This window comes from Mastomys coucha, unplaced genomic scaffold, assembly GCF_008632895.1.
Source record: "Mastomys coucha isolate ucsf_1 unplaced genomic scaffold, UCSF_Mcou_1 pScaffold18, whole genome shotgun sequence".
Taxonomy (NCBI): Eukaryota; Metazoa; Chordata; class Mammalia; order Rodentia; family Muridae; genus Mastomys; species Mastomys coucha.
Window position 1 is genome coordinate 42223865 of NW_022196900.1, and position 23574 is coordinate 42247438.

The 23574-nt window shown below is 39.0% G+C and overlaps 1 protein-coding gene across 7 annotated transcripts in view; it reads right to left on the bottom strand.

Moving 5' to 3' along the window:
- Nfib (nuclear factor I B) overlaps window positions 1-23574 on the bottom strand; it is a 219664-nt gene that overhangs the window by 13702 nt on the left and 182388 nt on the right. For 2 of the 7 annotated variants that reach the window (XM_031377743.1, XM_031377746.1), the window contains exons 9-11: window positions 20453-20618; window positions 17215-17297; window positions 6615-6703 (exon numbers count right to left, since the gene is read on the bottom strand). The exons of 1 other annotated variant lie outside the window; for it this stretch is intronic. In XM_031377743.1, coding sequence (XP_031233603.1) covers window positions 6615-6703; window positions 17215-17297; window positions 20453-20618 — 338 coding nt within the window. The remainder of the gene's footprint in view (window positions 1-6614; window positions 6704-17214; window positions 17298-20452; window positions 20619-23574) is intronic. 4 more of the 7 variants (XM_031377744.1, XM_031377748.1, XM_031377747.1 and 1 more) reach the window with 4 other exon arrangements.

Below are 23574 nucleotides of genomic sequence, written 5' to 3' on the forward strand. Positions count from 1 at the left end.
ACATAAATATTATTATCATCCACTGTGTGGAAATCCGACAAACGTTTGTCTTTACTTCTCTAACATTTCCTATAAAATATATTTGTTTCTAGGCTCTATAATTTGAATATGACCCGATTCACAGTACACCTAGTTCCAGCTCCTCGATCACCGATCACGACAATGAAGTAGTGGTGTGTGGGCCGCGATGGAGCTGACTTCCTCAGCTGAGAATGTGCGTGTTTACACGGTGCTTTGCATAAACCGTCTTCAAACAAGGTCTGCATTTAGCGCACTTCCTTTAGCCACAAAGGGTTAACCAGTAAGGTTTGCATTTGAGAATGTTCTGAATCCTGCTCCTCCCTCTCTGGCTCTGCTGCCAAAAACCATCTGACAGGAAACGGAAGATTAAGTTTGTCCTACCTAGGCGAACAAAGAGTGCTCTGAACGGGCTACCACTTTACTGTGGAGTGGGAACTTTTCTAATCCCGCTGGAATCTGCAGTGCTGCTCTGAAAATACCATGGAGAAAGTTGTTCTCTTTCCTCTAACATCTTGTCCCTGCATCATCTCGTTTTGGTCACACTGTTCATCCAGAAAGGTTGACGGGAAAGCTCCAGACATAATCATGTGGAAAATGGACATTATTGATTCCTATGGCCCATTGTTCCCCCATGCTAAGTCCCTGAAGTTCAAGTTCAATCTGGAATTACATCATGTCTGGTTTCTCCTGGTTACCAGACGGCTTGAGACGTGACCACAGCTACAGAAAAAACAAACAGCCTTCTTCACGCTTCGGCTCCCCTATCGATTCAAACGTAAACTTTTTTTCTTCCTCTCAAGTATGCTTCAAGTATGGAGCATGGTTAATTTAGAGATTAAGTTCCAAATTAGATTATCTAATGGCATCTTAATGGATTGCTGACCCATTTCCTGTGGGACGGCAGCATGCAAGTCTGGCTGGAATACAATTAATTTCTTAGGAAGTGTTCTGAAGAGTTTGTCTAGATAAAAAGGAAACAGGCAGCTGGACAAATCTCTCTTTAGAAATGGAGAAAGGTAGGCGAAAATTATGTCTCAACACAGCTCTCAATATCCAGAATAGAGACACTGTGTGTTTGTGTGAAAACCATTTCAGATAATTTTAATAAAATGCTAATGACCTTAGTTTTGCTCTTCTGACAGGTGCAAGTGATACTGATGAGAACAGAAAGTCACTGCTTTCCAAGAGACTGTTCAAAGCAAAGGACGACAGCAGCTAGCTGCTCTGTTACCAAACACTGCTCATGTGCAACTTTGGATTTTGTAATTTTCAGCCTTGAACCAAGGATTCACCTATGCAGTCTAGCTTGTCAGCATTTCTGTTAGTCCTGGAGCGGTGCTAGGGCCCCAGAATGCTGTATAAACATTTGAACACTTTAGAGCTAACAGCTGAAAAGAAGATTCAGAGATGGGAATCCAGCTCCACCCCCCTACCCTCCTTCCCCACCCCCACCCCCACCATCCCAGGAACTGCAGAAACAACCCAGCTGCTGGACTGCAGTTTTGTGTCAAGATAAGAAATCCCGAGCAGGAAATGCTAACCTAGGAGAAGTGCAGGGATAGTCCAAATAATGCTGAAGTAAAAGGTAACTTAATTCTATAGGAACAGAACTGTACACATACATGCATCACATGTGACACTTCTCTACGTAAATGTACATGTGTGAATATAGTTTGAAACCTACTGAAAATGACCCTTAAGGTTTTGGGTTTTAGTCTTTTGATAGAGAACATACATTTTATAAAGAAAGCAGTGTTTTACAATAACTATTGAGCTGAGCATGAAATGCACGATTGCCCCTTCACTTTACCCTCCTCCTGACCAGCCAGATCCAAATAACCTTTACTGGCTGCTAAACTTCTCTTGGGAAATCAAGCAACTCTCTGGAATTGCAGTAATAAACGACAATTTCTTACAAAAACACGTGTAAAGTAATGACAGGATGAAGCATTCAGCTCATAGAGAGGAACTGGGAACACATGTAACATGGAAAACCACTGATAAAAGTCTCTTCTGTGCCATTCAATTACGGCATAAGTAGGAAAAAAAATCCTTGCAATTATTTTAGTAAAAATCTTCATTTATTCATTATTTCAGGGGCCGAGCAAATGGTCTGTGTAAACATATCCTTCAGTAACACGCTTGTGTTTATTTTAGCCATCCAAAGACTTCTTCTGTTTATATAAGCCATCAGACACATACAACTACTCACTTGTGGCTTTGCGTTTTCGTAAAGGGGTAAAGGGCGAGAAGGGAAAACGAAATGGTAAATCCAGCTTCTCTTTTGCATCTATCACCCATCCAGTGTTTTAAAATAACTTATGTTTATATTATTCTTAGATTGTTCTTCAGCTTTTCTTTTCATTCAATTACACTGTCCCTTCGTATCCAAAAGTGCAAGCAAGAGTCAGGCTAGGGTCTAAAGAGAGCATGTAATTGTTCCATGTTTGCACCCACACAACTCACACATGTAAAACCACAGAACTTGTGTATGGAAGAGGACAAAGAACAAACATTGCAGTGCCTAGCTAGAGCAATCCATCACCTATCATCCTCCTAGAAGGTGAATCCACCGACTGACATGGAAGTGAGACCTTCAGCATTTTATTCTGTATCAACCCTAGCAACAAAACATTTGTTTAGGCAGGAAATTGCACTTTCTCTAGATTTGAGGAAACCCTTACTTAGCTTTGTTAGTGCATATGCATGTTACACACACACACACACACACACACACATACACGCGCGCGCGCGCACAGAAAGAGGGGGGAAGAAGGGAGGGAGGGAGAGAAAGAAAGAGATAGAGATAGAGATAGATAGAGAGAGAGAGAGAGAGAGAGAGAGAGAGAGAGAGAGAGAGAGAGATACAAATGCTAAAGTGGAAGCAAGAAAACCCATGCAAATTGTAACCTAGATGGTCTGTGGAAACTTAGCCTAAGAGTCAACTTTGGTGCCAGAGGGACTTTCTGAGATGGGGTTAGATGTGGCAAACAGATCTCTAGCTCACACAGGATGCAGCCCTCCAAAGAAACTGCATCTGACATGGAACCATATCAAGAGGGCACGTGGTCCAGGCAGGAAAGACAGCAGACAAGACAAACCAGGCAGCAACACACACAATTCCAACAAAAGAAAGCAAATCCAAATATGTGCTTTGCTCTGGCCTTCCCATCTACAGCAGTGGTTTCCAACCTTCCTAATGGCTGTGACCCCTTTTATACAGTTCCTCATGTTATGGTGACCCTATCCATAAAATTACTTTCATTGCTACTTCATAACTGTAACTTTGCTACTGTAGTGAATTGTAATATAAATATCTGATATACAGGATATGTGATATGCAACCCCCCCAAAGGGGTCACAACCTATAGGCTGTAGTCTACAGTCTCCATGACTGTCTTTATGTATAAACATTTGTGCGCGTGTGTGTGTGTGTGTGTGTGTGTGTGTGTGTGTGTGTGTGTGTATAAAACAACAAAAATCAAAGAAAAAGAGGCTATCAACTTGAGAGTAGAGGAACATGGGGGATTGGAGAGTGGGTAGCTGGGAGAGGCTGGAGGGAGGACAGGAAGGGGGAAAGTATTCTGGTTCAGTTTTAATTCAAAACATAATCAACAACAACAGCCACCATGACAAAAACGAACAGTTACCACAAGTATGAACTGAGGCCTGTCTTCCTCTGCCATATCAAAGCTCAGTCATTCATGTCTCTGGCTGAACAAATCTATCTTTCCCTAATATTGTCCAACTACTACAATGACTCTACACCTTCGGTTGTCCCAATCTCTCTTGAAAGTGACAGTGGTACGGGCAGTTAGGATTTTTCTTCCCAGTATTTTATCTAGAAATGAAAATCCACTAAGTTTTAAAAACAACTTCAGGGCACCATTTATAAATCATGTGCAGGACACCTTGCCTCAAACTAAAGAGACTCACCTGCCTCAGCCTCCCCCATGCTGGGACAAAAGACCATGCCCTGCAGTCGTGTCTGTCTTTGAAAATGGTAGCAAAGCAAGGCAGATTGATGTCTCACCTGCACGTGCTTATTTTGAACTGTCATACACAGAATCAAAGAGCTGTGAGTGTGGCCGGGACAGTGCTTAGGACAGCATTCCCACCCCTGCCTGTGACTCAGTGAAGCCCTGCAGAATGTATAGATACACCTGAAACACCAACTATGTGCCTTCTTGAAATGTGGCAAGAAGATCAGATGCAACCCAAAGAGAACTCCCAGGCTTTGTTGGTCAGTCAGGCCATCCAATATGGTTATCCACTAATCCAAAGAAAGATTAGTATCCTCGGAGAAGGGGAATACATGAAATCAATACATTCTGGTAGTCCCCCCCCCTTGCTGATTCAATATGATCTGAAGCTGTTGCCCACATCAACTTTCTTGATGAGAATGGGAACTTCAAGATGAACAGTCTGTAAGGACTGTTAGCAACTGTGGTCATTCTTTTCCATATGTGGGTTATCTTTTCTTTTGGGGTATACCAAGTTCTAATTCCAGAACTACTCAAACCAAATCACCAAAATTTCACATCACTTTGTTTTCAATGTGCTTCAAAGACACTCTCCTATTCTAGATTAAGTACAGACCTATCAGTAAACTACTTATTACAAAGTTCTGACAGCCAGAATAACATTTAGAAGCATGAGTATCTTCCATTTAATCTGTTGTCCTTGTAAACCTGGGCCATTCTGCTGATAGGCAAAGCAGGAAGCATAGGATTGTTACTTAATAAACTTATGTAAACATTGTGTTATCAAATCTAATTAAATTAACTTTAAATAGCTTACTAGTTGAGACTAAAGCCACTTTCATTCATTTTAATTAAGCATCATTAATCATTGAGACTACTTCTATAAGATACTTCTATCAAGTTTATCTTCCATTTGTAAGTATATATTATTTGGGATTTTCTGTACTAATATATGCTTCTTAGAGAAGAACAATAGATTTATTTAAAAGGTGATATTACTACCAATATAAACAGAGAAAGTCATATTAAAGTAACTTAAGTGTTAAACTAACTAAATGTTAATGTTAAATTAACTAATGAGTGCGGGGCTAGAGATGACTGAGCAGTTAAAATCACGTGGTACTCTTGTTGGGGACTGTGGTTCAGTTCCCAGCACCCACCTGGTGGCTCACAACCATCCTTAATCTAGTTCCAAAGTATCACATGCCTTCTTCTGCCCTCTCCAGGCACCAAGCACGCCTGCGGCACACAGATGCACGTGCAGGCAAAACACACATAGAAAAGGAAGAAATGTAATTTCTTTTTTTTTTTTTTTTTTTTAGATGGGTCAAAGTGTCATTTTACTAGGGGGAGAACTGAGTTTATGTCTTTTTTTTTTTTTTTTGAAATGTAATTTCTTAATTCAAACAAACAACAAACTCCAGCTAGGCTTGTTAGGTTTTATCTGAGTAAATAGGAACACTTGACTCCATAAGCACACAGCAGGTTCCATCACCCACTATGGAATCAAGCATCTCTTTTATAATTAACATCTCACCAACTGGTTTCATACAAATACTAAAAACAGACAATTAGAATCAGGGTGAGGATCAAAACTATGTTGGCTCTACTATCAGGAAAGTCAAGGATTACCTTACTCCCTATGTTCATCTCCATGCTGTAATGTACATTATGCCATAAATTATTTATTTGACACAAGCTTCTCTGAAAATATGGCAACTACCTTACAAGTATTTCTTCAAACCAAAACATATGAGGATATCAGCCAGGCAGTGGTGGCACAAGCCTTCTTTAATCCCAGCACTTGGGAGGCAGAGGCAGGCGGATTTCAGAGTTCGAGGCTAGCCTGGTCTACAGAGTGGGTTCCAGGATAGCCAGGGCTATACAGAGAAACCCTGTCTCGAAAAACAAACAAACAAAAACAAACAAAACAAAACAAAACAAAAAACAACAAAAAATATGAGGATATCAAAACTATTTTCAAATAATTTTCTTAGCCAATCTAATAAATCCAATTACATCAGTACATAAACAGAAATGAAAACTATTTAAATTTTCTTCTTTAACTACACAGTTGATAATCTTTCCACTCCAAACTTTACTGGCGCTGCAAATGATGACTAAATAGACCGACTTGAAATTTCTCTTCTGGTCTTTTCCCCCACTGAAAGATGAATAACTGATATAAGAAAGACTTAGAGTTAGCAGGAGAGCAAAGAGTTAAAATGAGAAAATGCATATAATATAGAAAACCAATGTTTTATCCTCAGGTAGCAGAAAATTCTCCCCTAAAGCTATGACTTCATCTCTAGGCCCTTAAATCTAAATGTCAAATTCCACTCTTCTGACTCCCACCAAAAATGTTATAAATTGCCCCAAACATTTGACAGTATTGAGAAATTCCAATGATCATTAACATATGCTATAGACCCAGATTCAATTTGATGTTGCGTTTAAATAGGAATTAGACAGTGGGGTAGGGAAATAGGGATGGTAAAGCCAAACAACTAAAACTTTTAACATATTTTCTGCACAACTAATTTAAAACAAACACTCTAGCCATGTAATTTTTAAGTGTAAGTGTAGGGTTGGAAATAATTAAAATGTTACCTTTGCCAAGTAATTCCCAATGTATCCTCACTGGTACTGGGGTATAAATGCCTGCCGTTTTGATTCATGGTCCAGTCACAAATCCTCAGCTGTCAATTGAAACCTAGCAGTCAGATATGATCGAGCAGTACTACAGTTTTTAGTATTTAAATGAACACATGCAAACTAGTACTGAACATGGCATTACTCTTACTTTCCCAAGAGGCAACTTAAAGAAAACAAACAGAATTAAAAAACAAAACAAAACAAACAAAAAACAAAACAAAACAAAACAAAAAATATTATTCTATAAAGCAAAATTTCCAGACTTTTCCTTTGGAAAAAAAAAAGTTATTGTAATATGCTTCTCTATTAATTAAAGCATACAGAGAAACAAGTGCTTAGAACATAACAATTAGCCAGTATTAGAATATAAATTGAGCTGAAATAAAAGAAAACATTAATAATGTTCAATAGAGAGATTATTTTAGAAAGGAAATAAAAATGCGCTTTTTTTTCTATGCGACATACCAAATCATCTGTGCAGAGTGAAATAATCAATATCGGTAAAGCATGCAGTTTGCAAAACAGGAGACATGCAGTTTAGAGGAGAAGAGACCCACCCTGTGTTCCCCTGACAGGTAGAGAAGCTGCCAGGCTTCCCATTTTCCATGTTAAATTAATAACAGTACTTTTCCTAAAGTGGCATTGTTCAGAAAGAGTCAAAATTGAGCTTGAGTTTTATGTAAAATTCAGAGTCATGGCATTGGAAATACTTCCCTGCACTTGAAGAAGGTGGAGAAGGCACTGAACAGGACCTGAGACAAATTCTCCCTAGATCTGCACATCGGCTCTACTCCCCGGGACGCTTCTCGGTAACCCTATCCAGTTCTGTTTGGTTAACAGCTGCCCTACAGTGCTAGCAGATTTATTGAAAAGATATATTACTTATTTTTATGCTTAAGAAAGTAAACTTATCTGGCGTTGCAGGGGGGGTGGTGAGGGTGGGGAGCGGACAGACTAGAAGATCATGGTTTTTAACCTTCGTAGAGTCAGGCTGTAAATAACTGCTTCTCCCATAGAAAAGAGGCTGCCTCGCTGAAAGCACTAACCTGGCTTGCTCTTCCTCCTCTCTTCTGTGATCATTTCTAGATGGTGACTGCAGCCAAAAAGCCTTTAAACTTGGGACCAACTGCTTTAACTCTGTCCTGAAAACACGGCGCTTTAAAAAGTGGACTACTCCCCCATCAGACTCCAGTTTCTGAACAGCCTGAGGTAGATCCCAAGGTTTCAGGATGATCACTCTTGTTCTGAAAATGTAATCTATAGTTCTGAAGGGGCCTTTAAACTACATCAATATTTAAAATAAAAACAGTTTTATAAAGAACTGGAAAAAATATGCTTGAGCAGACAGAAGGAGATGTACAGAGTCCTGGGTGGGTGGGATCTGCTCAGCTCAATGCTACAAAAAAAATAAATACAACAAAAAGTAGGTATTCTGGAAGCAGGCCATATTTTGTACAAAGGAGAAGATCCATACTTATTCATTGTTAAACAGATGACATATTTCTGCTGTTTCAAAGAGAAGATGTGTTTAGTCTATAGTGCATGAGAAGCAACTCTGTGAGACTTGGTTTTGAGGGGACACTTCTGGGGGGTGGGGGGTGGACACACACAATCTCATTGGGTAGCTCAGACTGGCCTTGAACCCTTAACCTCCTGAGGACTAGGCTTACAGGCCTATCCTGTAGTGCAGGGTTTGGGTTGTTTCCTAGTTGTTTGTTTACTTTTAAACTTCTCTGAGTGGGCCTTCTAAAGAGAAATTCAATGTGCTATTTATCTTCAGAAATAAGTGGGTCACATTTCAAAATATGGGCCTTGAAAGAGAGGAGCATGACCCGTATGAGCTCACGTCAGGGGCCCCTTACTGATCCATTCATCAGTGGATGCCCGTGTTAAGGTTAGCATTTCAAAAAGCAGGATGTATGTTCGTTCAGGCACACCACATCCAACGCTGCTAATGACTCCCAACAGGCTAGTGTCTAGGGGACTCGGCTTTCTCTGAAAGCTGATAATTCCACACAAAGCCTTAAGATTCTGAGTGCCACTCACAGGCTATCTCAGAAAAGGCTGAGAGCCTACCATCTTTCCGGAAGGATGCTTATGTAAATTGGCTAGTTGCATGTAGATTGCTTTTTTTCTATAGCCACTTCTAAAAATTTCAAGTGGGCAATCTCTGGCCTCATCCTGAACATTTAAAATCAACATTTTCATTTATTTATTTATTTTTGCTTTTCTTTCCTACATATACTTTCAAAGAGGCTAAACCAAACTCATTATTTCCATCTATCATCTATGTATATATGTATTATATATACATATATAGGTATTACACACTTAAATATTTTAAAGTTATGTTTTCTCTAAAACAGAAAAAAATGTTTACATGTACACAAAATGACCAAAGATTATATTTAACAATAATTTAATATCAAAGAAGTTGGCAAGATACTAATTAATATTGAATTAACTTTCAACATTAACTAAAATTATAAAATAAAATTTGAATGTATTTGTCTATATTATGGGCCAGCAGTGTGTATAGTTCCAAGGTGCCTGAGGAGACAAACATTTGTGCCAGCTTGCATATTATCACTTTTTTTTTTTTCTGTTTTGGTTTTCCGAGACAGAGTTTCTCTGTGTAGCCCAGGCTGTCCTGGAACTCACTCTGTAGACCAGGCTGGCCTCGAACTCAGAAATCCACCCGTCTCTGCCTCCCAAGTCCTGGAATTAAAAGCGTGCACCATCACTGCCCGGCTATTATTACTCTTTTGAACCAAGTTATTACTTAAGCAATAATATTTCTTTCTCACTCTTTTTAAAATTATTATCTTTTTTATTAACTATCTTTCAACTAATAAGCTATCCAATAAGGTAAAAATTTAAAGAGTTTAGGTAAGTAAAACAGTTAAATAACTAAAATAAAACCAGTTATTAGTCACCAAAGATTTCTCTGACAGGCATGTCTAAAAAAAATCAGGTTCTTAAGCATCTTATTTAACCAAGACACTCTTTGACCAAGCAAGTTCAGGACAGATTTTTAATACTGAAAGACTCAAACTAAATGTATTTAGCTTCTTAAGGGAGAACACGTGAAATATTTTATTATGATTCAAGATGCTAAACATAATTTTCTCTTTAAATTTGAAAGAGATTTTAAATAATAAGCAATAACCGTTTTTAAATTTAGAGTAGTGACAATGGTTTTCAACCTATAGGTCACAATCCCTTTGGGGGTCAAAATGCCCTTTCATATGGGTTTCATATTAGATATCCTGCATATCAGACATTTATATTATATTCATAATAGTAGCAGAATTTCACTTGAAGTAGCAATGAAATAATTTTATGGTTGGAGGTCCCCATACATGAAGTAATATATTAAAGTGTTAGGAAGCATTAGGAAGGTTAGGATCCACTGGCCTAGCCATTGTTCTGAGAAAGGCTCAGTGCTAGAAAATTCAACTGCCAATTATTTCTAATCAAACTTTAAAGTTGAATTTTAACTGGTACAGAAACAGATACCTTCCACCTCATTTACATTTTCATAAGTTCAAAACCTCTTTAAGTATGAGTTTTCTAAGTATTTTACAATATAAAAGGTGATCTCCTATCCCATAGCAGTCAAGCTTAAAAGACCATGAGCAACCAAGCTTAGAACCTCAGTCTGTTAGTGCCATGTGACTGTGCAGAGGAGGGGCTGGTTCCAATTCTTCTTACACTAGAAGAGTCAGACTTAATAATACGCACATCTGTACAGAATACATAGCCACATGCTGTTTTACTTATTTAATTTATATGTACCTACCAAAATAAAAGAAGACTGTCTATAAAGCCAAGATGTTAAATCCATTGTGCCCAGCATTCCAAAAAGAAATAAGAAATGAAAGAAACAGGGCCACCCCTGTAAAGTGATGGGTACAGGGATAGGGGTCAAATAAAAAGTATTGCAAACTACTAAGAAAGGGGTGAGGATAAAGATGCCCCTACATATGTTCTCAGACTGGAGGACCTCCTTTGGAAGGGAAACTTTGTGCCTGCCACAAATCAGATGTGACTGTGTCAAAAAAAAAAAAAAAAAGATAGGAGGGAAACCATCTGGATTCTTTCAAATATCTGCACTAGGAGGCTGGGATGTAGCTATCAGGAGAGTATTTGCCCAGGATACACAAAGCCCTGGGTTTGGTCCCTGGTCCTTGGCACCATATAAAACCAAGGATGGTGGTGCATGCTTATATTTCCAGCACTTGGGAGGTGGAAACAAGAGGATCAGAAGTTCTAGGTCATCTGCTATCACACCGTGAGTCCAGAGCCAGGTGGGAATCTCAACTGATTAAGTAGTTAATACTTAAAATGTGCATAAGCAGAAACAGCTAAGTGGAAATACCTTAGACACTACACTCTAAGTATGCTAAGTTGCTGATAGCCACAGAGAATCAATATGGCCTTAAATTCAAGTCTGTGTACTCAGATGAAGGCCCTTCATTGTTATTTGTAGGGACTTCGGTTATTAAACACATAGCAATTGGGAGGGGGGAGTAAGAAAAATGATCAGCTTTGCTATATTCAGCGAAGAGGCAACATGCTAATACTTGTCCATGATGACAGTAGCTCTTGACTGACCTGATAAACTATTAATCGTGAAACTGAATAACCAACATGAGCAAGTCCACCTTGTCACTGTATTTTAGGTTTACAAAACCCTCAAGGGGATAGCCTGAATTGTATGTTTTGTTTTCTCTTGAGTTTTCCCATTTCTCTTGATGGTTCAGGGGATCAGGCTGGGGGAGGGGAGCAACGGAAGAGAGTACAAAAGCATCGGCCTTTGAGTGTTTGTGCTTCCCCCTCATTGACTGGATGGAGGGTAACGTTTTTCCTTTGTTACTATTAACCATTTATTATAGATCAACTAGAAGGAACTGTGGATGGATGCTGTGGACCTTTAATGAACAAGGAAGATGATCACAAGGAAACTGTCAAGAAGAAAAAGCAAGACCACCCTGGCACCCGAAAGTCACAGTGCCAGTATCCGAAGCCATGTTTCTTGATAATTAACAGAATAAAGTTAAACGGGTATAAATAGTCCATGAACATAACCAAAATCACTGACTGTAAGTCATATGTTAAAGAGTTGGAAAATAAGGGATCCTTTCTATCAATGGCAGCTACTCAGGCCTAAAAAATTTAAGGTATTTAGGAATGTTAGAGGCATGTGATCCTGTTCCCTCAGAAGGCTTGCCCAAAGTCAGACATACCTGGTCCCATCACAGGACAAAGGACAAAGTTCTGACTCCTAAGCCTGGGTTCATACCACACTCTACCTTGCTCTGTCCTACCCCACCATGCCTGTCATGTCCCACTCCACCATGCCTGTCATATCCCACCCCACCATGCCTGTCATGTCCCCACCCCACCATGCCTGTCATGTCCCCACCCCACCATGCCTGTCATGTCCCATTCCACCATGCCTGTCATATCCCACTCTACCATGCCTGTCATATCCCACTCTACCATGCCTGTCATGTCCCCATCCCACCATGCCTGTCCTGTCCCACCCCACCATGCCTGTAATGTCCCACTCACCATGCTGTCATCATTGTCTCTTGCCTATTCTGAGTTTCATGTCAAATAGCTCAAGTTGTTTGTAAATGTCATCTTTAGAATTTTACTAAGAGCTTTTTGTTTCAGGAAAGAAGATAATTTCTCCTTGTGTTTTTGTTTATTGAAATTTAAGGCTGCATTAAACATAATTTTATTTTGACATTAATTCAAATACTATATATAGAGCCTTGTCTTTGGTAACTGGGAAAAGTAAATAAAGGAATTAATAATAAAAGACAGCCAGATGATGGAAGTTTTTTTTTTTCAATTTCAAAACTAGCCCTAAAGCTAAGCATTTACAGTGCCATTAGTTTGACTAAAACTTCCTTTAAACACGCTACTTTTCAGCAGGCATACGTAAAAAGTGACCTCTTACCATTTACATACCTAACCAGAAGTCACGTGACAGGCTTTTGCGTCATACTGTCAATTATGATAACAGCCACAATAAGAATGGCCTGAGTGTTGATAGCCTGCTTCCTGGCTCTACAGAGAAGCTTGTTGATAGTTCACTTGTGTTCTTTTTCAATTGCTTGCTTCTAATGACTTGACTTTTCATTTTTTTTTTTTTTTATGTTCCAAGCTTTGGCTTTATCATTTGCCAGGACAAATATTATAAGAGGATTTTACTTCATGTCTTAGTTTAAAAAAGAAATCCTACAGAGGCAATTTCTTTAAAAGCTATTTTGTGTAACAGAAATCTTTAGTGTAATGAAAAGTACTTCGAAATTCCACCCAGAAAAGTGATGAAAATATTTCAGCTTCAGGCTAACTAGTCGATAACTGAACTTGCAATAACAGTGTTACATGGTCACACAGGAGAGGTAACTGCTGAAGCTCCAGCACCACAGTGAATAGGCACTCAGCCAGTGCCTCTAGTCACACATAGCACAGGCAGCCCAGGACATCCTTTTGAGAATGAGACCAAGCCCTACTTCTTACAATTAGGAGCTCATTTAACTTAATTGTCTTATTTAAGGAAGGCCAAAGCAGCCCGCTAGTCAGTCTACCTACTATCTTGAGTATGTATCAAGGGTCAGTGTGTAATTCAATGGCTGGTTAGATGGTGTGGTTTCTTATAGCTGTGCGGTGGGGTCTTGTATGGCTACACAGGAAATGTTTTAGCTGCAAACTTTTAGTTTCAGTCTACAATAAATCTTGTCAAACTGTCATGGTATTGATATGTATTACTAAGATTTCTGCTGTGAAAGCAACCGTCCACTGAACTGTAATTGATGATACATAAGCTAGATTTTTTTTAAATTACTCAAGTTCTTATTATAGCAAGCAAATTATGAAGCTTAGCATTTAAGGAACTGGTATTAATTTAACTGAGTTTTCTCATAATACCCATTTATATTAACATTGTTAACCTAAATTATAAAATAATGTCTATTCCTTCTAAGCCAAACCTAACATTCTGCTGGAGGGTTCCCATTTCCTCAAGGAGATAGAATTTGGGATATAGAGTTCAGTCGCTGTCAACAGGAAGGAATGTGCCCGGAGTGCTTGTGAGGCAGGAAGCAGGACTTCTGCACAGGGAAGTCAGAGAAGGTGCATTCAACATTCTTAAAGTGTTCCAAACCAGGACAAAGTGTTTGGCAGCAGAGAGCAGAGCCCAGTTTGCTAAAGCAGGACCCTAGAGTTCTTTCAAGCCACCTCACTATCTTCCAACAGAAAAGTTAAAGCAGAAAAAAGCTCTAAGTGAAACAGTTCTGGTTTGGAGATTTCTCCTACACCACTAGCGAATACAGTAAGCCAGTCAATGATTCCAAAGACAGGCCAGCCCCAGACCTCAAATGCCCAAGGCAGTGACATGCCATAAAGGCAAGTCCTGATCCGTTATGAGCTGAGGGTTATTCTTCACAGGGAGGGTTGTCATTAGTGATAAGCTAGCAACTGCTTTACTCGAACCGTCCTGAAACACTTTCTGTAATTAAGTGACTTTATTTTTGAAATTCAAATGAGATATTGTATTTAGATGATAGGTGAAATTCCAACATTGGGAGGAAAAAAAAAATCACAAAAAAACTAATATTTCAAGGCAGTTAGGAACTGGCTGGCATTAATCAGAAATAATCATTATTAAAAGGAGGTTGCAAATGTGTAATGACTAATAACCGTGTAACAAGCAACTAAGCATAAAAGCATGGGCTTCATTTGCCAATATGGATGTACTTTAATATTTTACGTTTCAATTTAAATGTCAGTGTGAACGTGTGCTAGAAACAGCTACAGTGAAAGCTCTCCCACCAATATCATTTTGTGGGAAGGCTATTTGAAGACAGTCAAAACTATTCAATAATCTTAAATTTATTGTTAACTTTAATTTATGTAAGCTATATTAAAGTTCTTTTCTAAGGGAAAAATAGCATGCAACAATGCACGTCAATATTTTTCATAAGCTGAAAAGATAAATCTTTCTAAACCAATCCACATGAACTGAAGAATGTACCTGGTGACAATATTTATTTTTAAAGGGTCATGTATATTAAAGGTTATGGGGAATGTTTAAAAGAGCTCCCTCGGCCTAAAGCCACTGCCTTTCTAATTTTGAATTTCTCCTAGCTAATATAAAATGATTGATCACTTTTATTTCATATACCCCTTCATTTTCCTTGGCATTCATCACTGAGAGCTTTAAAGCAAATGCATTTAGGAGCTGCCCTTAGAAGGGTGCTCTCTTCTAGATCTTCGTAAAGTAATGAGGGGACACAGTAAATCAATCTCATTTCTGCTGGAGGAAGAATAACCTTTACTGAAGTCATTTAAACTATTTCGCTCTCTCCATTCCTGTACAGTGAATATCCAGCTTCCCTTCTGCAGTTCCTAATTTGAAAGGATAAGGATAACAGATTTTAACTGGTGCTTCAATTAGGCAGCATGCTTACATTATGTGAAATACATTTATGCTATTTTCTTCATGCCTCAAAATCATAAAATTCCATTACATAAGAGATAGATAAGTTATCTATCTGTTCAGTGTTTACAAATTGTAGTTGTGGAATATATGGCTTTTCACTTCCAAGGATGAATATATATACCATATACTCATAAACAGCAAACACATTAGAACTCAGATAATGTACATTGTAAGTGGTCTTTATTCAGCACTGACCACTTAAATAACAAGTGCCAGTCTTTATAGGGATGTCTGTCCTATATACTCCTCAGATTAAAAGGTTCCCAGATTTCTACCTATATTAAGGTCCATATTCTCATTGTGCTAAACTTTCTTGATGTATCTTTAGATATGTTGAGAGAATTTTGGCACAAATACACTTCTGTAACTGTCATTGCAGGAGACCCTGACACTAATTTTAATTGATACAAACTAAAGCTGCCCTGGGCTAGGGCAAGGGCAAGGAAAGAAGACAATTGCTTCTGAATGCATGGGATATTCTAAATATGTCTGGGGCTAAAGGTTAGATAATGGAGGCATGTTTTTTGAATTAAAAATTAACTGGAAATTAGAGATGTGTCATAAAGAATAATAGCAAGTCCCATGACAAAAATATTTCTGAAAAAAATGTATAATGATTTAAAAAAGAACATGTTTCCAAAACCTATAAATCCTGCATATGTTTAAAAAAACACAATGATCACATACATTTATTAAATAGAACTACAGTAATTATAACACATTCATATTATAGCACTTTTAGAGGTCAAAAAAGCAACATTCCAGAGAATTCTGTTGAAAAGCCATTGTCTGGCAAAGCTACTAATTATTATTTGGTATTTCCATAACTATATACAGATGTCTTCAGTCAGTTCGCTTGTGTTCTGTTTTGTTATTTTAACCTTGCAAAATGTCAAGTATCTTGAATAAGCTATCAGCTATACGGTTTTCTCTGAACTCCGCATGTGGTGACCTTTACCATACACAGCTGATCACCTGGGCCCGTGAAAGGGGAAGGCCTAGAGGACAGTAAGCCAACTCCAGCTAGGCCATTCTAGAACTAAGTGGGCATGTGTAACTGCACATGCTTGATACACATAGAGACCTCATATAAACACAGATGACTTACAGGTGAAGAGCCAAGGTGTCTATTCCCAGCTTGCTCTTAGGTCCTACAGCCTACTTTCTCATATGTAATATTTTACATACTGTTCATTTCAAACTGCTCTAGTATCCAAAGTTAAGGGTAGTGAACATGTGCCTCATAAAACAGGCTTCGATTCTGAAGTGTTTACAAGTATTTCTGTGACCCTATAACTAGAATTGTGGTATTTCTGTGTTGGTGTGGTGCATGCTTCTGACTGCGGCTAATTTGTTTATAAGCCACCATTAATCCTAGCTGTACTTTTTCACAGTTTGGGTAAACACTTCATTTGCATTAAATTTACAGCATTAATGAGATGTGAAATTTAAAATGCTACTTGAAACATAAATGATGTAAGAAGGCAGAATCATCCCTCCCCCCAAAAAAGTGGTTTATCTCATCTGAAATCAGTGAAGCAATTTAAACTATTAGAGTGGGGATAATGTGTCGCCTGTGAGCTCAACTTTACAACACATCCTCCTCCTGAACTAAGATACAATGGAGGAGTGAACCATCTGGAGAAAACAAAATGCTTCCAACACAAATAATGTACTGACTCTAGCTGGCTCTCCAACTGGTTTTCCATGTCACCCCTTGAAAGCCACATAGGCTAATAAGTCCTCAGTATCCAGGAAGGCAGAACAGTACTGTCTGGCTGAGATGCAACACTTCTGTGGATGCTGTCATTGTGTGCTAGGAAGACAGAAGAGGTTGTGAGCTAATTTCAGAAACTCCGGAAAGGTGAGAAGCAGAGGATAAATGAGAAAAAAAAAAAATTTGGAAAACAAAATGATCAATTTTGGTCTCAGAAGCCCCGTGAGCCCCATCCTGAGTCCAGATCTGAGAGGCGACATGAAGAAGAGCGCCGAAGCAAAGCGTGGCTACCCCATTCCACCTGGGTGAAACGTGCCCACCTGTTGCTGATGCAGGAAGGATGGGTCTCTTGGACTTAGTCCCACATATCGATTGGCTTGAGATGTGCCTGAGGCTGTGTAGGCTGATTAAGGAAGAACAAAAACAAAGATAAAAATTGTGAACTGTCAGAACGAACACCCTGTCCATGTATAAGAAACCCAGAGAAGTGGGATTTACTACCAAAAAGGTGTCTCCATTTCTCTTCTCTTTCATCTCAGTGAATAGCAAGTAACTGAAAAGAGGTGGTAATCGATTTCAAATCATCTATTCCCCCCTTTAAAAAAAAAAGTCTATGCAATACATCACAACCTATCCTTTGGTGTGGGTGTCTCTCGGTGTGTGCTGGGGCTACACTACTGTCTAGATGCTGAGGCCTGGCTACTCTGGAGTCCTTTTCTATAAATACACTTTTCTCCTATGTCTAATGGATTAATCAATGATGGCTACCTGTGATTCTAAATGTAAAAGTAGGCAAAGATTGTCAGGGAATGTAGCAGCTGTCAGAGACAGGGTTAAACAGATCTGCTTAATGTGTAACGAAAAAGAAAAAAAAATCCACTAATACTTTTCTAAAAGAGGAGCACAGTTGGCTTGTAGCACATAGAATGACTTAGCTCCATCTCTTATTTAATATGAGAAATGAAATTTAAAATTAGAAATTTTAATTAATATGAGAAATGTCCTCAAGTGTGGTAGAAACATTTTTGACAAAGAAAGAAAAAAATCCTTCATTTTTTTTGTACCTGTAAAAAAACAAAAACAAAAACAAAAATAGAAATAAAAACAGAAATGCCCTACAAATTGCTTGTGATTGGCCAGTGAGGAGCTGATGTCGGTTTATGTATTTGGTCACTGGGTAGAGCAGATGCAGGTGACTGTTCCTTGCATTGCTGTAACTTAGCTTAAATCACGTTTTTTAACAAGTGTTCTTCTGGTGGAGTGAACTTCTCACAGAAAATTCTCATTTCTAAACCTATCTTTTACAAGGAAAACAAGAATTAAGCCTAGTGCTCCATCTCTGATTAAACAGAAAAAAAACCTGATTTTGTTACCGTATGTTACACTATGAGGTCTGAAAGGCATAAAACCATTATATTAATTAGGAATTCAGACACTGACTTTAAAAAAGGCTAGCTTTTAAAGATCAATATATTAATTCTTCATGTTCTCTTAAAAATGCATCATTTGAACTTGACAGTTTTAGGTCAAGTTTTTAAAACACTGAGGATGCTCACAGGTTAGGTCCTAATTACTGCTAAGTAAGGGGCGCTGGCAAAGGTGGCCATCAGCACCCAGTGTCCCCCATTCATCAGCATGGCCTGAGATTAGAGTGCACAGGCTGGAGAACAAGGAGAGAAGCTTTTTGCTCTTACCATGTGAACACCATGTATGGGCTCATCTTTTGGTTTTGTCATTGGTTTTTTTTTTAATTAATTAATTAATTTTGTTTTGTTGTTGTTTGTTTTCCCCAATCATTATAAACAGGCTTCCTCGGTCTCTCTATGTAACTTTACTCATCTGTGGCTATTTTATGTACGAGTGAGGAAACAGTGCTTATATAATCTAGATATTTCTTTTGGATGTTTCAGAAATTTTACTAGGCAAAGCAAATCTCTTTTTTGAATAGACTCTGCATGAGTGTACAAGCAATCTATTATCAAACAGGCTGAAGGCACCAGTCATAGGACTGTGGATTATCCGGGCTGGAGCCTCCACTGAACTTCATGTATGGTAGTCCGCATAAAGTAGGCATCAGAAGTTTCTGGAACTTTGGTTTTCATCACTTATCCTGAGATAGTTTTTTTTTTTTAACTACTTTTTAAAAGTCATTTTTATGTGTTTTTGTTTAAACTGTTGCCTTGGCTCAAAGAAGCTCTGATGTTCACTTTTAATAGATACATATAGTGTCTTAGTGATTGTAGCATACACAGAAAGTATTTAAAAGAAAAGCCATCCATCTTGGCATTCAGAGAAGTGCTTACTGGGGCTGGACACTTTGCCAGTGAGCTAATTCCCAAGCATCACTGCTTAGTGATGTACACGTTCCAAGCCTATCTTGACTTCCTAGTGTGAAAGGACCCATGAATTCTGCTAAATAAATGATGAGTATTGACTGTGCACCTAAGGTAAAAAAACGTTATACATTTTTTCTTGTAAAGTTTCTTTGTCTGTTTTTAGAAGTCATCTTAAAAAATAAAAACGAATGTTTCTTTTTTTTTCTGGTGGCTGCGAGAGAAGGGAGAGAGACTAAGAGTCGATGGTGTCTCTGATGGTATAATTCCGTAAGGGAGTTCCCAGAGCACAAAGGATGCCCTTGCTCTATGCAAGAAAAACCATTGGGGTGTAAGACACACATCACAGGGATGAAACATGCTAGTGCCTCTCAGAGGGAGGCTCGCCATTTGCCAATCTGTGCATACCAGCTCCATTAAGAAGCTGGAAGTTAGGTGAAGGCCTTTGAAAAATCTATTCCTTACATAATTCCGAATATCCTACATGATGAAGTGGAGGGGTCACTTGGCTTACTGATGTGTGCTACAGAAGTATACTGCCTAAGTCTGACATTTACAACGTGTGCTCTGTAAGGATACTGCCTAAATCTGACATTTACAGGGCTATGGCCATGCCAAAAAGCTTAGCATCCGATCGCAACGTGATAGCAAAAATAACCAAAAGATTTAAAGAAAACATTGTAGATAATGTAAGTGTGAGCACCTTACACATACCTAATCCTATGCTTCACAGTGTCCTTGCCTGCACAGCACAATGGGTGACTACTTCTCGAAGTGACATGACCTATACTGAGGTAAACATGTAATTATCTTCTGGAGACACTCACTCCATTCGCTTGGGGGAGGGACTTGGTTTCTAGAAATGTTCCAATAAGTAATAATTATCTAATCTCTCCTTTGGTGATGTAAAACTTTTGTATATTGTGCTGTGTTATTGGTGTAATTTCAATGTCTACCTTGAACAAGCAGGCATGGGTTATTACTTTTGTTATAGCCGTTAACTCAAAAACAACCATGCTTCTCTCCTGTCAAATAAGATCTCTTAATAGAAATTTGATAAGAGAGAGCATGTGACAGCTGGGCCACATACATGCCTGCTAGTTCCACTTAAATGAGAAATCTCCATCTGGTCAGGTAGCCAGAACATCCCTGTGCTTGCCACCTTGGATCATATATCCAATGGTGCCTTCGATGGACATTTCTCATTTCCTACAGAAATACTTACTGGTTGCTGTAGGTGAAGCTGCCTCACCTTCAGTGGATGTAGTGATGGGTTTAGTATCTGTCATGGTCAGGGTCACAGGTCGCACTGCACTGGGATGGGGAGAGGGTGCCAAGACAGGCGTGAAATGGCCAGGCACTTTCCCTACTACTTGACCACTGCTGTTAGGCTACAAAACAAAAACAGAACGCCGGGTGAAGCAATCCAAAAAGCAGTCATCCTATCCAGCAACTCCTCTCAGTACACGCACAGCGATTCCGCACAGGATAGAGAGCCACCACGCAGGCCCTTTCAGGCCTGAGCTGGGCGCTGAGCAATGTTGAGTAGTAGGCAGCAGTGCAGACAGTACTTAAAGGAAGGGTCTGGTCATCGATGCACTTCGCACAGGTGACTTCCTCTTTCCAAAACCCCTAAGAGTCCAGTTGACCTGACCCTCTCCTGTAGTAGGCTGGAAGACACAGGCAGAACCTGGCGCTGAGCTAAAGCCACAGTGGAATTCCTTACTGACTTCTCTGCGGTTAGAACCCAGCCATCTCATGTTGTGCTCCTCCTTCTCAGTTTCCCTCTCGGGACAATCCTTCTCAGTTTCCCTCTCGGGACAATGTTCTCCTACTGAACGATGGTATCATTGACAATAAGAGACAGAAGAAGGTCAAGAAATAGGAAACATGTCCAACACTACAGAGTTTCCATCACTTACAGTCATCCCTATGTATGTGAAAGTCCAGCTTCCTCTCTCTTGCACACAGGTATTACAAGACACACATCTCAGGTAATTTAGACTCTAAGGTGTCCAGTCTACTTTCAGTGATTTGCTAACACAAGCAAATAGAGTGAGATTTAAAGCATCTAAGACTTCAGATGCAAACCCAATTATAAAATGTGAAAGGAAGTCAGGCATTATGCTTCAGAATAAAATAGCCTCAAAGGAATGACTATGATGCACCAAAGTGGACACGAGGACCATCAAATGCACACTACCTTTGTTGCTCCCCTTGCTGGGTGTGAAGAGTTACATAGACATTTGTGAGAATTAATGAAAAAAATCCTCTCTCAGGCGACATCCCGAAGTCGCTACATATCATCAAGATTCCAACAGTTCAAAGATTATTTCATCTACCAGAGTCTTCGAAAGACTTATTTACATTATCTTGAGACCTGTTCCCTGGGCAACCGACTCCAGAGCTCTAGCAGAAGACTTGCTACTATGAAATCTTATATAGACACAGATTCGCTCGTTTGGGCCCCGTACATGTGCTCTTGGCTTCAGCGGCCCCGTTTCGACATCAGGCTGTCAGAAATTCCTCGACTGCTTCCAGAAAATCGTGACAACTTCCAGACTTTGCAGGTCTTTTAGACATTTCTTGACATATCTGTGTAGAAGATGGTGCTAAGAGATACTAGTCCACTGATTATGAAGTTTACCCAAACAGAGACACATACCTAGTGGCTGTATCTCTGCCAGAGACACGCCCTAGTTCAGTATGCTTGGCCCATTGTGTCAAAAAAGACGGAGTCAGTGTGACTTTCAAATCCCTAGTTACACACCACTATGATTCCCATACAATATATGTGCCGAACTAATATTGTCTTGATCCTACTTCTTGTTTTAATTTATTTGAGGGGTAAAATGTGACCTCCCTCCCCAAAGCCCAGAAGCCCAGACTGTAACACAGCGCTGTAAAAACAGCTACATTCAGTAGCTCCACCTCTATTTACAAAAAAAAAGTTTCTGATTAGACTGTTATACTGACGTAGTTTGAGAGAAGGGTCTGCCCCAGGTATCTTTACCTGTTGCGAGAACAAAAAAATAGAGATTAAATAGAAGATGACTGAGTGACCAGACCTCATGTTGTCTAATGTTTTTATTTTCCACGTAACACAATAAAATATGGCCGGCCTACCTACTTCTATCCCTTCCTATCTACCCATCCTTTCTCCTATTTCTAAAAGAACCCTTTATTTCATTTATTTCTCTTCATGTTAGATCTAGACTTCAACAAGAAAATACATGATTACTTGAGTTTTAACCACTCAATAAAAATATATATATTTGCTGTGTTAGGAGACAAAAATACTGTTTTGGGGTATACTAGAAGCCTGGAATATATTATTCCAGGTAGATAATGGCACTTTTTATTTATACTCATACTTCACTACATGGTCTTTCTAACAATTTCCTGTCAAGTATTCTCCCCAAATATATGATCTTTATAATCCCACCTTTGCAAAACAAAGAAATCAATGAAACACCACATGTCTAAATATCAACATAAACATTATGACTGTGACTATTTCTTTAGAGAAAGGTAGCTAAAAGCACTTAAATATTTTGACTTAGAGCCATGGATTGAGTTTGGGCAGGTTACAGAGGGGCGACTTCCTCCTTTTTATTTTTAAAAACTGACTTTGAATATCCTGACAATTCATCATGGACACTTTTAAGTATTTAACTTTATGTCAGGAAAATAAACTTGAGTTTTCCTCTGTGGAAACCTATGGGAGAATTATATCTTTAAGCCAATTTTGTTCAAAATATTCCACGGAATAGCATGACTGTCTCACTCTAACTGGTGAAGCACTAATGGAAATTATCTCCAAATTGCGGTTGGAAGGAGACAGCATCTTTTTGCCTCAGAGTCCAGATCAGTATGGCCCTGAAAACCAGCAGCCAGATCAGTACGGCCCTGAAAACCAGCAGCCAGATCAGTACGGCCCTGCAAACCAGCAGCCAACTGTAGGCTCGAGGACCATTGCTCACTCCCCATTTCCAGCACTGCAAGGGGCAGAGCAAAAGTCTTACCCTGAAACACGAATCAACTGGCTCTGAGTTGGGAATTAAACATCAAAGCAGATATAACATTCCTTAAAAGAAAATTTTCTGCCATTCGCTCTAAAGACCCATTTTTTTTTTTTTTAATAGAATAGACATTATCAACTTCTGGCTACGGGAACATTATAAATGAGTGCTTTGAGTATGTCCTGGGAAGAAGAAAGCTCTAATTTTTTTTTTTTTTTTTATTTTTACACTAGTGATGCAATCAACGGCAAAAATGTTTCTGCATGTCGTTCACCAGAACAGTCCATACCTACCTGGAAGAGAAGTCAGACAGGCAGAATCTCAA